Below are 16361 nucleotides of genomic sequence, written 5' to 3'. Positions count from 1 at the left end.
CCTAAATGTGTAATTGCAGAAGCTAACCATGATTTGTCATTAAATAACCTGCCTGAATTCTGTTTTGAAATCTAGAGATCTTGAAAAAATTATTGAAACCTATCGTACATATCCATTTCCATATTACTGCAAGTTATTTCAACAATAAAGAATGTAGATTATTACTTAATGTTTTATTTTCGCTTATATAGAAACCATACCTAAGGACAAGGACCTGATTTAGCAGCATGTTTCACACTTTCAAAATCACAAAGACATATCTACGATTTAAAATATACAATTATGGTTAACAGGCTATTCCGGAGCGATCCATATATATATATATTGATCTTTCGTCTGAGGTCAATCTTCGAAGCAGGAGGATTTGTATATGCAACAATAAGTGACTGGAATTTTTCGTAAAGCAGTTTGGACGTGAAATAATTTGGAAAGAAACAAGTTAATAACATCGACTATACATGAATCTTATAAACTCATGGAAGGACTTCAACGAGAACCTCAACCAACGTCTATCTGAATCTAGGAACGAAAGTATGCACACAAAAGCACAATTTATTTTTACAAAGACATTTTATTTATCTTTATATAATTTTCCTAAATATATTTTTAAAAAACAGTATTGAACAACTCAAATCTTCCCCACATAACATTATGTACAGTCATGTCAAAAAATCTTTCTCGTTCAAAAGCTCTGTAATGTTAAGATCAAATAAATTAACTGTATGTACTAATGGCACAGTGATTGAGTTTGTCCCTATTATATTCTGTTAGCACGAACAGGCAATGAACCTTCAGCTTAATATCCGGTTGTACTACTTTACACATACACACACAAATCCAATAATAGGAATAATCACCTTCTTTTATGGTTACGCTGGACTACAATATAATAGACGATATCAACCTACTGACCATTGCTATTATTGCAGTCGGTACGCTCTTTCTACAATATTCTTGATACTCTTCGTAAATCTTCAATTTCGATGGCCAGTCTTGGTATACGGCGTCCCGTAAATGTCTACATTCACATTATTTTGTAACCACAACAAATCTATCATCTGATAATTACTATTTTTTTTCTCTTCTTCTTTTTGGTTCACATAACTTTCATGAAATTTTTTCCGCACAATTCATTTCAACTCTCAACACACTTCTACACGTACTGTTGTTCTTCTTTTCATATCAAGCAAATGAAGCTACATATTTTTCATCCGTTTGAAATTTAAGTTTATTTACTAATAGATCATAACTACGGATGCAAATAGAGTGTTAAAAAAAACGGTATGTGTTCAGGTTTTTTGAACGTGACTGTACATTTCATTTTGTACATTAATTTATTTTTGATATAACAATCACCTAATATTATATAAAATATTTTGGGAAATGCAACAAAACATTTACAATTTCTTAGCACATAATTAAACATAAAACATCAATATATTTCAGAAAACAACTATTTATATGTAAATATTATTATGTATATCTCCCTCATATAGAAAAAGAATAACCTTTTAAAAATATGAATGATGTATAAAATTAAAAGCATCATTTGATATTCATAGAGAATACAACCAAAAATATACGCATCTTCAGGGCATATGACTAGGTCTATACATTACATTAAAGGCGATAATATAAAAATATAGTCGTTATTTTACAGGAACAAACATCATTAACAAATTCTTTTGAATACCTCAAATACACATACTGTCATAAATCATTATTTTGTATAAAACGATTGCCTTCTGAGTGTTTTCCTGAGTATCTGTAGCGACATTTTCCATACGCACCTAAAATGACAAAGAAACCAAAAATGCATTAAAGGACAATAATAGGTAGATAAAAGTCAATGAAATCTCATTAAGAAAATTTAGAATTAACAGTAAAACTGGAAAACAAAATATACAAGGTAAGTAAAAAGCTCTTGCCGTTTTTGATGTCCCATTAATCATGAAAAAAAAAAAAAAAAGACATGAAGCACATGGCTGGAAAGCGATCAGGAGGTAGTCTGACCATTGACCTTTAATAACTACAGCCCGGATTCATATGCAAAATGCATGTTTATATTAACATCCAGAAACGTATGGAAAGTAATTTTTTCTTTCTGACGGACTTGTAAAGATTCGTTTGAAACACATGTATTAGCGCATATAAATGCATATTTTGAGTGAATTTCGATATGCATGCATATTTCGCAAATTTTGCAGGATACTGCATATTTCCGAATTTTATTGCTGCATACTAGCATATTTCAGAGTATATCACAAGTAGGTAGGTTACATTTAAAGTGAACTGAATCACTTGTAAACGCAGATGCAGATTTTTTTTCTTTTTTAGCAAAATTGCGTTGAGTTTATTGCTCACAACCCTAGATAAATTCACTTTCAATTGCTTTCGCATTCGGTGTTTTTCACATGCACTAGTGACTTCTGCTGATGTAGAAAGGAACCGATCTACAAAACGTTTCTCACTGATAAACGCAGTGGGTTTACAGAAGAAAACTTAAGGAAGACGTTCGTAGTTCATAGCAACAGAGGTAAATAAGATATTGAACGAAATTGAAATTTTATTTTCTTAGTGTATCTATTTATCTATCTATCTATCTATCTATCTATATATCTATATATATATATATACACTCTGTAAAGAAAAAATAGCGACACTTGCTCGGAATTGGTTTTCGCAATATACTTTAATCAATATGATTTTTTACATGAATTCATGATAATATTACAATGCATATTCCTAATGAGTAGTTCATTCTTAATACTTGCGCCAAACTTTCAGGCTTTTGACATAAATTTAATGAATTTATATGCATATATAAGTAGCTATGTGTGTTTTGAGCAAAATCGTTTATAGGAAGAGTTATACATGAAACTGAAAAAGATCAACAACAATAGCAGAAAATAAGAAATGAAGTTTCTTAAGGGTAAGACATATTTTGTGCAAACATTGGGGAGTACCGTACACCAAACTAATATTTTGTATGTGCACCATGGGCTTTCTGGAGTGCAGCGAATCATCGGAGTACTTTGGTAACAAGGCTATTGCAAAATTCAACCTCGATTTCACGGAATAACACCCGGATTATCTGTTCCTTGAATTCCATTCTATTTGAGATAGTTGTCTATTGAATCTTCTGTTCATATTGATCCACAAATTTTCAACTGAATTCATGTCAGGTGAGTTTGTAGGCCACATCAGTCTCTAAATAGTCATATTCTTGAACCACGTATTAACGATTTTCGCTCGGTGACATGAAGCATTATCATCCTGGAACAGGAAGTAGTCCAAATTTTCTTCAGAAAAGTCATCTTTAGCTGTTGTAAGTACTTTACGTACCAGAATTTGAAGACATTTTCGTGCGTCAAACGATCCTTCACATATATCCGTTGTTCTGACGTCTTTAACGATGAACCAAGCTCATACCATCACTCAGTAACTGAATATTTCAATCCGTTAAACAAAATCCTTGTCAGGTTCCTTGCTTGTTCGTATCCACAACTTCACACCACCATCGTTTCCCACTATTCTAAACTTCTTTTCAACGAAGGAAACGACGTGCTTCCAGTTGCCATAAGTCCAAGTTGCATATCGACTCACAAAACTACATGTTGAAGTCCTCTGGGTTTTGTCAGTTTCGACTTTCTACGCGGGTTCTTCTTTGTAATATCCTCTTCATACATTCAAGACAATACAGTTGTACGTGTAACTGCAGTTCCAAGATCATGTTAAACTACAGAAGCGATTCTTGGGGAAATCACTCCTTAAATCTGCAGTGCTATTGATTTCATTAAGGAATCTGCTCTGGGTGATACTTTCTTTCTTTTTTCACATTGTTGACGAAGGGACGATTTGTTTTGCTGTTTGCACTTGCGAATTACTCTTCCTGCCGTAGAATGATGGGTTTTCAGTATTCCGTCTATTCCCTTAGAGATTTGCCTTAGCTGCGCAAAGCAAGAATTATGTCTTGTTCACATGGCACCAAGTCACATTTCTTACCCATCTTATTTGTTTACAGTCCTCATGTAGCAACAATATCACACACAAACAACGCTGCACAACAACACTTTTGCCACTTGACACTATACAAACAATGAGAGAGCAAAGAATAATCATAAAATGCTATTACCTAGGACTACACATCATAAATACAATGCGGAATTCTCACTTCAATAACTTATAAGATGCTCTCAGTGCCATCTGGAGAGAATATCACTGATACACAAACAATTAGCAAGCGATATTCTACACCATAGGTGTCACAGATAACGCAAATGGACTATCCCACTCTTCATTATCTTCTATTCCTCTTCTAACGGGCTGCAATTATGGTTTTCTGTGTAAGTTAGCTTGAGAATTGAGGTGTCGCTATTTTTTCTTTACAGAGTGTATAGATAGATAGATAGATATTTCAGTACAACTGTTAAAATTTCAATGCATATTTTTTATATTTTTCGTGCATATTTGCATGCATATCTCAGGTTTGTTTGTGCATGGAAATCCGGGCTCTATTAATAACACAGGCACGCTGCACACACACAGCAGTCATAGCTCGTTCAGTGTCAGTGAAGAAGCAGCTTGTTTGTGTGTTTGTTGCATGACTTTAAAGAGGATCTGTCAGCTGCCACATGTCAGACATTTGGGGAAAAATGCTGTGAAAGAACGCATCGCCAGACACTGGTTCCAGAAATTCCGTTCAGGAGACGTGAGTCTCACAGTGGACGACCACATCTGTTGGATATCAAGGCCCTGAAAGCAGCCATTGAGGAGGACAGTGGTCTAACGTGTCATGAATTTGCAGAAAGGCTTCGAGTCTCCGCTGAAACAGTCAGACTGTACCTGCATGGGATAGGGAAGACATACGAGTTAAACAAGTGGGTACCCCATACTTTGTCGGAAGCCAACAAGAAACAACGATAGCCTGTTTGCCCTTACTCATTGGGTACCTGAACACACCCATCTCTGATCGCTTGATCACTCGTGACGAAAACTGGCATGACAGTTGTCACCACGTAATCCTGTTCCTTACACATCAAGATCATCGCTTCACCCATGATGGTTATGCTCTCTGTATGGTGGAATTGTCGGCAACTGCTGCACAACAAGCTCCTCCACTTGATCAGACCATCACTCTCAGCAGATGCAAAGGGTACACCGTGCATTGCAGCAGAAGGACCCGGTGTTGGTGAATCGCAAAGGTGTGCTGGTACGATAGTGCCAAATCACATGTGGCAAAGAAGACACGTGATACCCTCCAGCAACTCGGCTGGGAGACACTATCCCATGCACCACATTTATCGGTCTTTGTGCTAACAGATTACCACCTGTTTCATTCCTTCGAGAACCACCTCCATGGGAGATCCTTCGCAAATGAGGGAGACCCACGGAAGGCACTCATGGACTTCTTTGCATCCACGACCGCTGAGTTTCATCACCAGGATATTTTGCAGCTGCAGGAACGTTGACAAAAAGTATTGGATGCTGATGGAGATTACTTCGAAATCTAAAGGTACGTAACGTCCACTGCACTTCTTTTTGAGTATCACTGCTCTAGAACGGCAAGAACTTTTTTGGTTACCTCGTTAATAAATAGAAAACCTACATTATTAACGTTTAACGAAAAAAAATTGTTCAAAGATAAGACATATAAATCGATAGATCACATCGAGCTAAACAAAATGACATGCTTAAAGGTAAATTTTCCTGCGTAATTTTTCGAGAAAATACTAATTATTATGGTGTTGAAAAGTATGTCGTTCAACTGATGGTTATTATTCTGCTGGAACATATTTATTTATTTATGTAGTGTACGAAAAATATACACTGTTTAGTAGCTGATTGTATCTCCTGTTGTTTGATTCCTCCGAATACTGACACACGTATTCCTAACAGACAGGTACATAATCTTAACAGTGACTACTTATTTTTTAAAAAAATACAAGAATATATATACAAGAACTTTTACAAAAATATATTTTAAAAAATCATTAAGGCGTGAATTATGTACAAAAAAGGAGGGGGAAGAGAAAAACGACGAAATAGATTGAAAGGATATAATAATAATAATATTATTATTATTAATAATAATAATAATAATAATAATAATAATAATAATAATAATAATAATAATAATAATAATAATAATAATAATAATAATAATAATAATAATGCCATTTTATATAAGAACATACAACGATATTGTATATCTGACATCTGTGAATTACTTCCATTTCCAATTGTAGCTATTTTGGGCAACGGTGCCTAAAAGTGCACAATCTGTTGTGAAGAAGAAGAAGAAAATGTAGAATATATGTTGAGATAAATAGATAATCATGTAATGAGAGTTACTGTAAGATATAGTTATTTGTTTCGTCTTGCTATGACAACAGAAGAAAGATTATTCATGGAGTTTTAAGAATAAAAGTTAATTGTGATATGCATTTGATGTGCCTAATTTCTCTTGCAATTATGAGTAAAAATTAAGGTACTGGATCGTGTTGACTTACTCGAACTGTGGGAAATAATTGTAACAGAAAGGTAAAAGAATTTTAACAGTAAGTTAAAAATAAGAGTGAAACGTTACAAACAAAGCTTCAGCCGTAACTTAAAAAAAAGGACACAGTGGCTCAATGTTAGAGCGCTTACCACTAGTGTGTGGGGTCTCTGTTTCAATCCCCGCCCAAGTAAGTTTGTGGTCGACAACATCGTGTCTGTGGGTTTTCTTGGGGGTACTTCTGCTTCCTCCCACAATCTCTTTCCATTAATTCTTCCATAATCATTCACTTGCTTTAATCATCGTTTCTCTTAGCCTAAAATATATAATCGTGCGACGTTAAACTCAAAGATTTCGAGATTTCTTTTTCGAGCAAAAATAATATCCATTCCAGGTATATATTTACAGGAGGCACAGGTCTCTCTTCTCTGTGAATGATATATCTGTTCGATTAAAAGAAACAATCCATTTCAAGAATTGGTATTTTATATTTTCAGTAAAATTTAGTCCGTCCTACTCCCCATCGTGAGAACCTTGGTACAGGAAGCGTGGATTTACAGTTTAATATGGGATCGGAGCCGTATTTCCACCAGAAATCAAAACGGATCTTCTCCATCGAAAAACGACTTAATCAGGAACAATAAGAATAAAGTAAAGATTAGGTTAAAATAGGCTTTCTCTTTATTTAAAAATAATGAAATAAAGAATCGACCTTTCGATTGTACAGCGGTAACAAGTTACTGTCTTACATTTACTTCATCATTAAGAATATTAAAATAATAATAATAATAAATAAATAAATAAATATAGAAATGACAGTTATTTTCGACTGTTGTCAAGTGCACAGAAAATCCAATGAAGCATTTCATTTGCAGTGCGTAGTTCACACTGGAGGATGTCCAGAGATGCTGTGCGGATTTATTTATTTATTTTTTTGTATTATTACTTGAGCTCGCTCATACAAGTGAATGTGAACATGAGCCAGCGTGTTCATTTGTATATTTTCAGTGACAGCTGTTCTATTTTACCAATATACCTATAATTAACATGTAGTGGACACTTCTATCTTCCGAGATGACAACTTGTGTGTTCACAGGGTTTGAAACGTTTTGTCGTACCTAGTGAGTCATATTAAGCCTCCAGCTTTGATTCAAATTGATTTCTTTTTCACTTTATATCCAACAATTATGCCCTGCAGGCTAAAGGAGACAGATGACTAATGAAAGTGGATTATTATGAATGAACTGGTAAAAGGAGAATGTGGGAGAACTCCCAGAAAACCCACGAACACGATGTTCTCCACCACAAACTCACACGGGTCTGGGATTGACTGAACCAGAGACTGAGCCACCATGTTTCCTAAACTGAAAGTCAGTAGGACTACTTGGAACAGTGAGTAAAACACTTTGGTAGGACTATGGAAGCTGCTTACTTAGTCACTGACTGAAATAAACTGCATAACGTGACCGCAAGAAACAAAGAAACAAACTATAAACTACTACCTTCGTTCTACTATCTTCTTAAACTACTACCTTCGTTCTACTATCTTTGTGAATTTTGAGTTTAAAAATACATTTCAGAGTTCATTTTCAACGGGGATCAAGGGAGTGTTGCTCGAACGAAGGAATCCAGTTTCAAAAATAGCCCTTTGGTCAGAAGTTGGAAAAATATTGTCGACACCTTCACCACTGTCACCAATCACAATAAAAGAGACATAACATCTTAAGATTTGCATTCTTTGGAAACCCATATTAAAGTTTCAAGATGTGTGTTTACAAGTGAAACATTTGAATAACGGACACCGATGGAATTAATCATTTGTCCGTAAATGAGATGTTCATTACAGAGAGATTACATGAATTTAGAATTCTTACAGCTCACTTAATTTTATGTAGTACACACTAACTATATTAATTATAGGTTAACGCCGAAATACTGTACTCAGAGTTCAAATTACTAAGAGAAATTCCCCTGTGAAAAAATAAAAGGCGGCTCGGAGGAGGGGAGATTATATGGTCTTATTGCAATATGATTGGGTGATAATTTTCTTTTCAGTACAATCATACCTCTATAAAAATCCCTTAGTTCACTTACTGACTTTAAAATTATTCTGGTAGAATGAACACACAATATTATTATTACAAACTGAAAATGTACGCAGACCTAACCAATTGTAACCATTTCTTTTTATTTTTCTTCTTTCTTTGTGAATTCTTGAGGAAAAGTCTGCCATGTAATCCTGCGAATACAAGTTTTTGATCGAAATTTGTTTGTATTATTTTCAAATTGAAGAAACTATTTTCTGCGCTAAATGTGTATGACCTGAGAATAATTCCTGATCGTTATGAAGAGGTTTGCAAAACGTGTGGGGTAAAGAAAATTGTCCGTGTCCGTCAAAGGGAGGGTTTTCTCACATAATAGTATCGTACAAGTGGAAATACCTACTATTAAGAGAATACGTTAACGATTTGGGGATTTTTAAGGTAAATTTTACACTTTCAGTCGAACAGCTACTGCGTCATCACTATTTATCCTAGGATCATGGTTCGTACCCCATTCTCTTCAGAATAAATCAACCTTCAAATGGTGCCAATCGCATGTCCGTATCATATACATGAAAAATTGGAATTCGAGGAAAATAGGGAATTTTAATAATAAAAAAATCCCCTTTTCAAAAGTTTAGGCCCCTCTGGGCCGGCCCTGTGTTAACGTAAAGATCTCAAAATTACTTGAAAAATATGCAATGCGCAAGTGATATACGCAATGCGTGTGCAAAATATCAATCTATCTTGAAAACTAAGGAGGGGAAAATATTTATCAACGTGAGATGAATATCCAAAAATAATACAAAAGTCTCCCAAAAAAAATAGGATGTAATGTAAAAATAAAACATAAAAGCTAATAAAATAAAACATAGAAGCTTATTCTCCATTGTTTACATTTTATCACCAACAGAAAATGAGTTATTCTAAACACAATAAGTTGAACCTTCTTCCTTTCTATAAGTTTGTGTTATATAGGGAATGGACTTTAAGCTGAAGACTAGTGCTTTTTAACTTAAAGTAAACAATCATACGGCAATTGCAGAGGAAAGACGGGAGAAAAGGAGGAAAGAAGCCATAACACGTGTACTTTGTCTCATGGCTATGTCGACGACATATATGTTTTCTTGGTTCCCATAAAACGTTTTAGACAGCATTTGCGAGAGAACTAATAAGCCTTTAGCGTTGTACTCTGGGAGGCCAAACAGACGACGTCATGATGACATCAACCAAATTGACTAGGCCCTTCTCAAAATACATGTGACCTGTTTCGCAATGCATGTACGACTGAACAATAAAAAAGTTCAGAAGTAATAGAGGTTATATGAGCGTTTTAAAACAATGCACACACATGGTGTATATATAAATCCCGAAAGGGTTAAGGGACTTCATTGTAATATGTTAGTGTACATAGTTAATACCCTTGTAATTAAATGTGATCCATCTCAATTCCCAATAAACCTGTTTACCTGACCTACATGTTGACAATGCGGACAGTATAGTCAGCGAAAATGCAACGATTCATTGTTTTAAGCAGCATATAGATGAGCGAGGTGAGCGTACCTTTTAAATGTTACTTATAAAGCAATTCTTCAAACGGCTTACATTTACATTATAGATTTCGTGAAACTTGAAATATACATGAAATTGATCATGGAAAACTTAGAATACTCACGTAAATATTGTGGATAAAATTTTCATTTAAGACAAGGTAATTTTGTTCATTATATTTACAACAGAGTTTAGAAAGAACTTCTGGGTTTGCAAGTACAATTTCTTTCCACTAGATTTTTCCACTTCCCTTACTCTTTGGGACCTGAAGATTAGCCATTGAATACACACTTATTAAAGTTTTTGCAATTTCCCTCAATCTCATCATAAAATTTTCAGTAACTAATACCCATGTTTTAATAAAGTGTCAATAGAACAGAAGAAACATGACAAGAACTTACTTCATGTGCTCTCTTGCTTTTATTGCATTCTAATCTTCCGAACTTTCGAAATACTTTGTACTTCAATTTGAATGAGAATAACTGTTAAAACCAAGAAGTAAAAGAAGGAAGTACTATATATATTTCGGATTGCAAGACAAGGTTTTTTGCCACAATTTCGTACCCAAAAATATGAGGTCGTCTCGTTTTTGCGACATATGAAAAGGAACTGAGGTCTTCCGTGAGAACAAAACCACGGTCACAATGAGACTGAACATTCCGTAGACCCTTTCAATGTGGAAGACTAAGGGAGGCCTGTATCTGATTTAATTTTTAGTGTAGTTTTTCTGTAATTTCTGAATATATGTTTAGTATGTGTTGTAGACTTTTTAAAATTCTTTGTTAATAAATGCGCCTCGTCTTGGATTTAGAAATATACATATATGATGATATAAAGGTTTTGTTTAAGAAGGAGGGGATCGCGTTGGCTCGGTTTCAGAGCCCCTATCTTTGGTGCATTAGGTCCTTGGTTTGATTTTAGCTCGCGTTAAGTAAGCACTATGGTGAACAAATGCCGTCTGCGTGTGTTTTCTCGGAGTTCCATCGTTTCTTCTCTCTTCTTTCATTCCACCATTTCATTTGATTATATCATCACCTTAGTCTTGATGCATAAATGTGGGATGTTACAATAAAGAAATATGAAAACATGCACAACAATAAAGTAGAATAAATACAAAAACAGAACTTGCCTATAAATCAATCCTGATATCAACCATAATTGTAGTGGAAGTGGAAGGCAACAGGCAATTTTTCTCCCTTCCAGACATAGTTACTGCATCTAAATTTTTAGATGCAGTAACCAGTTCTTTCCAATTTGTCTACATTCAAATTTTCATCGACAATTCGAAGATTAATGAGTGTTCCAACTGATCCATAACAGGATTTAGAAGAGTAAAGTGAATACTTTTTTAAATTCATTTAAAAGCCTACCTTAGTTACTATTGAATTTAAAAAGTAACGATATGAGAGGTTTTGAGGTAGGATTCCTGCAATCTAACATTTCTTTACACAAATAATGAAAATATCACACACATTAATAAAACACAGAGATGTCACTAAACACCAGTTTTTGTTACTACTTATTCTAATTTCGCAATAATATGGTTCTAAAATGAGTTCTTTGGGTTTAGACAAGACACACTGCAAAAACTAATTTCTTAGTGGAATATATCTTAATATTAAATTATTTAAGAATAATCAAAACTTACATAGGACGGTTACTTACATAATTAACCGTAAATACTAAACGCAAAATTTAACGAACATACAGTAAATATGGTTATTATGTGCTACTGCAACTATATTAAATTTACTATTAAGTGTGAACATTTTGATATTAGTATCATACCTTTGTGCCCACCAATTACTCTCCCAACTTTAGGAAGTGGCGTATATGGTGTTGGTGATGAGGATACAGAACCAGCTACATCTTGACTTGACTAAATATACAAAGAAAAAAACGAATAATTAATTTTGCTCTAATTAACACACAAATATATAATTACTTGCATTTCTTCTCATCCACACTACTTTTATTTGCAAAATATACGTTGATTTTTTCACAAATTTGAGAAATGAATTTACAATTAAAAACTCTTTACACTCTAGCTATAAGTTCAGACTGCTTGAGATTTGTTATTATAACATAATGTAAATAAATTCAACAAAAGGAAATAGTATTGTTGGAAATATTCAATTAAAATTTCGTAGTCAACATAAAAATAAACTGAAACGGGCTTTCGCAAGAAAAAATCAGCTGCATTAATTTGCAACTGGTCTTGGAAAAGTAGATAAGCCAAAATTTGGTGTACAGTCCATCATTGTGCATGTGCTCGAAGGCAACAAATAAATCCGAAGAATACAATTTTTCGAGAAAAAAATTTCATTTCTTTTTGGGAAAGTTGTAGAGTCTGGCGGAAGGATCTTCAGAAAAATCGATCAACAGAGAAAAATGTACTCGTGACTCATATGTTCAGGGTAAATGATACGATATTTTATGTTTAAAGTTTACACGAAACTTATAATCACATACTTGAAGAATAGAAAAAAAATAAATAAGATAAAAAATAAAAATTAAAAAAAAATAAAAAATAAAATAAAATAAAATAAAATCATTACTAGTTCCATATAGGAAAAATCCTTTAAGAACGCTAAATAGTTATTACATACAAGGCGCATTTAAAAGCTCTGTAGTTATCGTACTACCTTGGTGTAGATTCGGGTTTCTTATATCTAAACTGTCAGCACGCTTTTATATTTTGTAAAATATCTACGAGCGATATATTTTATTTTTCATATCTCCGTTCAGCCACTGGAGGAAAACTACGTGAGATGACGAAAGCGAGACAAAAGAAGACACCAACTGACATTCTGCCATTCAATCATTGTGGAGTAGTGAGCGTGAGAATATATTCAGTACAATCGAAGTTCTTGCCAAGTGTGAACTACGCGACGTAATTCAATTTCTCTAGACGGAAGGGCTGGAATGTATGTCAATTGTATGGACCACAATTCGTCGACGAATGAGTAAAAATTACGACGGGAACTATTTAAGTGATGACTGTGTGCACGAGTGCTGCAGAGAGTTTGAAGATGGCCTTACAAGTGACGGCTTATGCACGAATGCTGCGGAGAGTTTGAAGAAGGCCTTACAAGTGGTGGTTGTGTGCAAGAGTGCTGCAGAGAGTTTGAAGAAGGCCTTACAAGTGATGGCTGTGCACAAATGCTGCAGAGAGTTTGAACGCCTTATAAGTGATGGTTGTGTGCACGAATGCTGCAGAGAAAGAAAGACAAAGAAGGAAAATATCTAGTTTAACGTCCCACAATTATGCAGCGAAGAGTTTGAAGAAGGCCTTATAAGTGATGGTTATATGCACAAGCGCTGCAGAGAGTTGGAAGGAGGCCTTAGCGACGTATACGACGAAATAGATTAGCAAAGGGTGGAAATCTGTGGTAGCAGGCGACTTTGCTAAACGCGTGAATCATGTGGCTCGTGAAAAGTGTCACCATGTGTAGATTATGATTTCTGAACTGTCTGATCTTGGAATTTCAGGAAACTCAGTAGCCACCTGGAGAAATCGAATTACATCATGTCGTTCACATTTGGCGCGCGCTTCGATTGCATTTGATATGCTTTTACGCTCACTACTCTACAATAATTGAATGCCAGAATCTGTCTGTTGGTGTGGCGGACGACCGACGTCCAATGAATGGCTCTGACTTATCCTCGTTTCAACATCTCACATGGTTCTCCTTTGGTGACTTAACGGAAGTTGAAACAAGAACAGCCTTCGTATGGGTGTGATCCACTTCTCAGTTCTCTCCCAAATATAAACATGGGTTCTAAATTTTTTTAATGAGAAAACTCCAACACAATTCTTTCCATATGATTATTAGATATACAACCAATGTTAGCTTCTTAAATGTCATAATATTTGTTATCGTTTAAATGCTGAGACAATCCCAGGGCTGGATACTCACTTTTTATATCTAAACAAGTTTTGCTCCCGTTTGTCTCCATCTCTAACTTTATAGTCACCTTCATTGATGTAGATATCAGACTTGAGAAACAAATATCTCGAGACTGAAATCCATATTAAACCTATCAGGTACGCAAAAGATTCCACCCTTACTATATGAAGCGTTTCCTACCCTATGACATGGTCATTTCCTTTATTGTGTGGCTGACTTGAGTTTAACACACCTTTTCAGCACTGACGCTACATGAAAAGGGATTTGCTACTTGAAGTTGGGTACCGAATTGATTGAAACAAGCATTTCTACATACAATCGAACCAGGAGCACGCACTTTAAGCTACTTTTGTCACAAAGGGGTACACCTTAACTACTTGGGAAATTCATATCTTGCTTCACCAAAATATCATTCAACAGCTATTTTAAGAGCCTTTTGTCAGCACTCTCGAATTGAGAAGAGCCTTCCAACCTCATTCGCATACAATTCAGCGTTTATATTTACCTGAATTTCCTTACTCAATAGCATTCCAAGAAAGAAAAAAAAAATAAAATAAAATAAAAAATACATAAATAATAAATAAAATAAAAATCGTCACGAATCCTGGTTATTCTATACTCATCACCATATCTGAAACCAACCAACTTTTTCGACCTGCCTCAAAAAAATTTACCAAAGCCCCAACCGTCACACCTATCTTAAAACTGGTTCTTGAAACACCTTGCATTTTTAACGAAACCCAGATATAGAAACTCGCCCTATATTCGACACTGAAAGTCTGACTTACTTATCAGAAGTTACGTATCTTCTAGCAGGATTTACATCCTTAATTGCATTCACTACCCAGCCTTCTATGTTAGTGAAACCCTTAAATCCTCTTTCGACCCACATCATTCATACCTCTGTAACGCTCAGACTTGTCATCTGTTCATCCAAAAACGTACATCCCATCACAACATTACATTCGGCAATACTTTCTGCGTATGTATTCTAAAATACCAACCCTTTCGCAGACTTACACAATGGTCGAAAAGAGATGAGAGGACATTTACATCATCATACTATCTGCAAACCACGTCCTTGGCATTTGTAGTCTATAAGGACTCCATCCTACAACCCTCTCTCCGCTTCCTACGTACCTATGTTCTTTTAATTTAATAGTGAAACTAATTCATTACGCCTGTATATTTATCCAGTGATACTTCATCCATATGACTAAGAGGAACGTCAGTACTACATTAAAGGACATGTAAGAGATTCTAAGGATTAGGATTTGACTGTTTCTGCTTGTCAAAACATTTAAAAATGTCCACCGAAGTAATATTTATTTATTTACGAACATAATTCCAGATACAGCTGAACGCCAGTTTACACTTGAATATTAAAAGATATGAAAAGATTATCCGCCAAACAACTTCTTCAGTAGAAAGGAATGTATACAAATTTTAAGAACAACAACAATAACAAACATTAAACTAAATCTTGATAAAAAGTAGGATAAAGTTATCGACAGTCTTACTACAAAATGCAAGTAACTGTCAAAGTGATATCAAGTCTTACTCCAAAATTTAACTAACTAACTAACTAACTCTATGGCCTATGGAACCCGGAGGTTCAGTGCCGCGTTCACAAAAGCTCTCCACTGACTTCTATCCTTAGCTAATTGGATCCAGTTTCTACTTTGTATTCCTATCTCTGCGAGATCCATCTTAATATTATCCTCCCATCTGCGCCTAGGTCTTCCTAATGGTCGTTTTCCTATGGGTCTACCAGTCAAGACTTTGAAAGCGTTTCTACTTTCTTCCATTCTAGCTACATGACCTGCCCACCTAAGCCTCCTAGACTTGACGACCCTAACAATGTTGGGTAAACTGTATAAACTATGTAGTTCCTCGTTATGAAGCTTCCGCCATTCCCCATTCTCGTTCCTCTTGGGTCCGAATATTCTTCTCAGGATCCTGTTCTCAAATACTTTCAGTCTATGTTCTTCCCTCAGAGTAAGCGACCATGTTATCAATAAATTTAAATAACTGGGATAATGTTATCAAGAGTCTTACCTCAAAATTTAAATAACTGGGATAATGTTATCAAGTCTTACCCCAAAATTTAAATAACTGGGATAATCTTATCAAGAATCTTACCGCAAAATTTAAGTTACTATAAGATATGTTTCTTAATTTTAAAATAAAGAGATTTGTTACTAATTTGAATAAATGATTATAGAATATTGCTTATTACGTGTCATATTTAGATATGCATAGTTTAATTGAATGGTTTTAGGATCCTCCGTAAAAATGAACAAACACTAAATTAGATGCATCTTACTTATTATTGAAACAAATTACATAGAAATGGAA

The 16361-nt window shown here is 34.7% G+C and overlaps 1 protein-coding gene across 1 annotated transcript in view; it reads right to left on the bottom strand.

Moving 5' to 3' along the window:
- Positions 1–551: 551 nt before the first annotated feature.
- The window catches only part of LOC145694728 (leucine-rich melanocyte differentiation-associated protein-like), a 58745-nt gene continuing 42935 nt past the window's right edge, over positions 552–16361 (bottom strand). The window contains exons 5-6 of the mRNA XM_081771291.1: positions 11881–11971; positions 552–1790 (exon numbers count right to left, since the gene is read on the bottom strand). Coding sequence (XP_081627417.1) covers positions 1711–1790; positions 11881–11971 — 171 coding nt within the window. The 3' untranslated portion in view covers positions 552–1710. The remainder of the gene's footprint in view (positions 1791–11880; positions 11972–16361) is intronic.

This window comes from Thermobia domestica, chromosome 1 (assembly GCF_964235325.1).
Source record: "Thermobia domestica chromosome 1, izTheDome1.hap1.1, whole genome shotgun sequence".
NCBI lineage: Eukaryota > Metazoa > Arthropoda > Insecta > Zygentoma > Lepismatidae > Thermobia > Thermobia domestica.
This window is presented reverse-complemented; position numbering and strand designations above follow the sequence as displayed.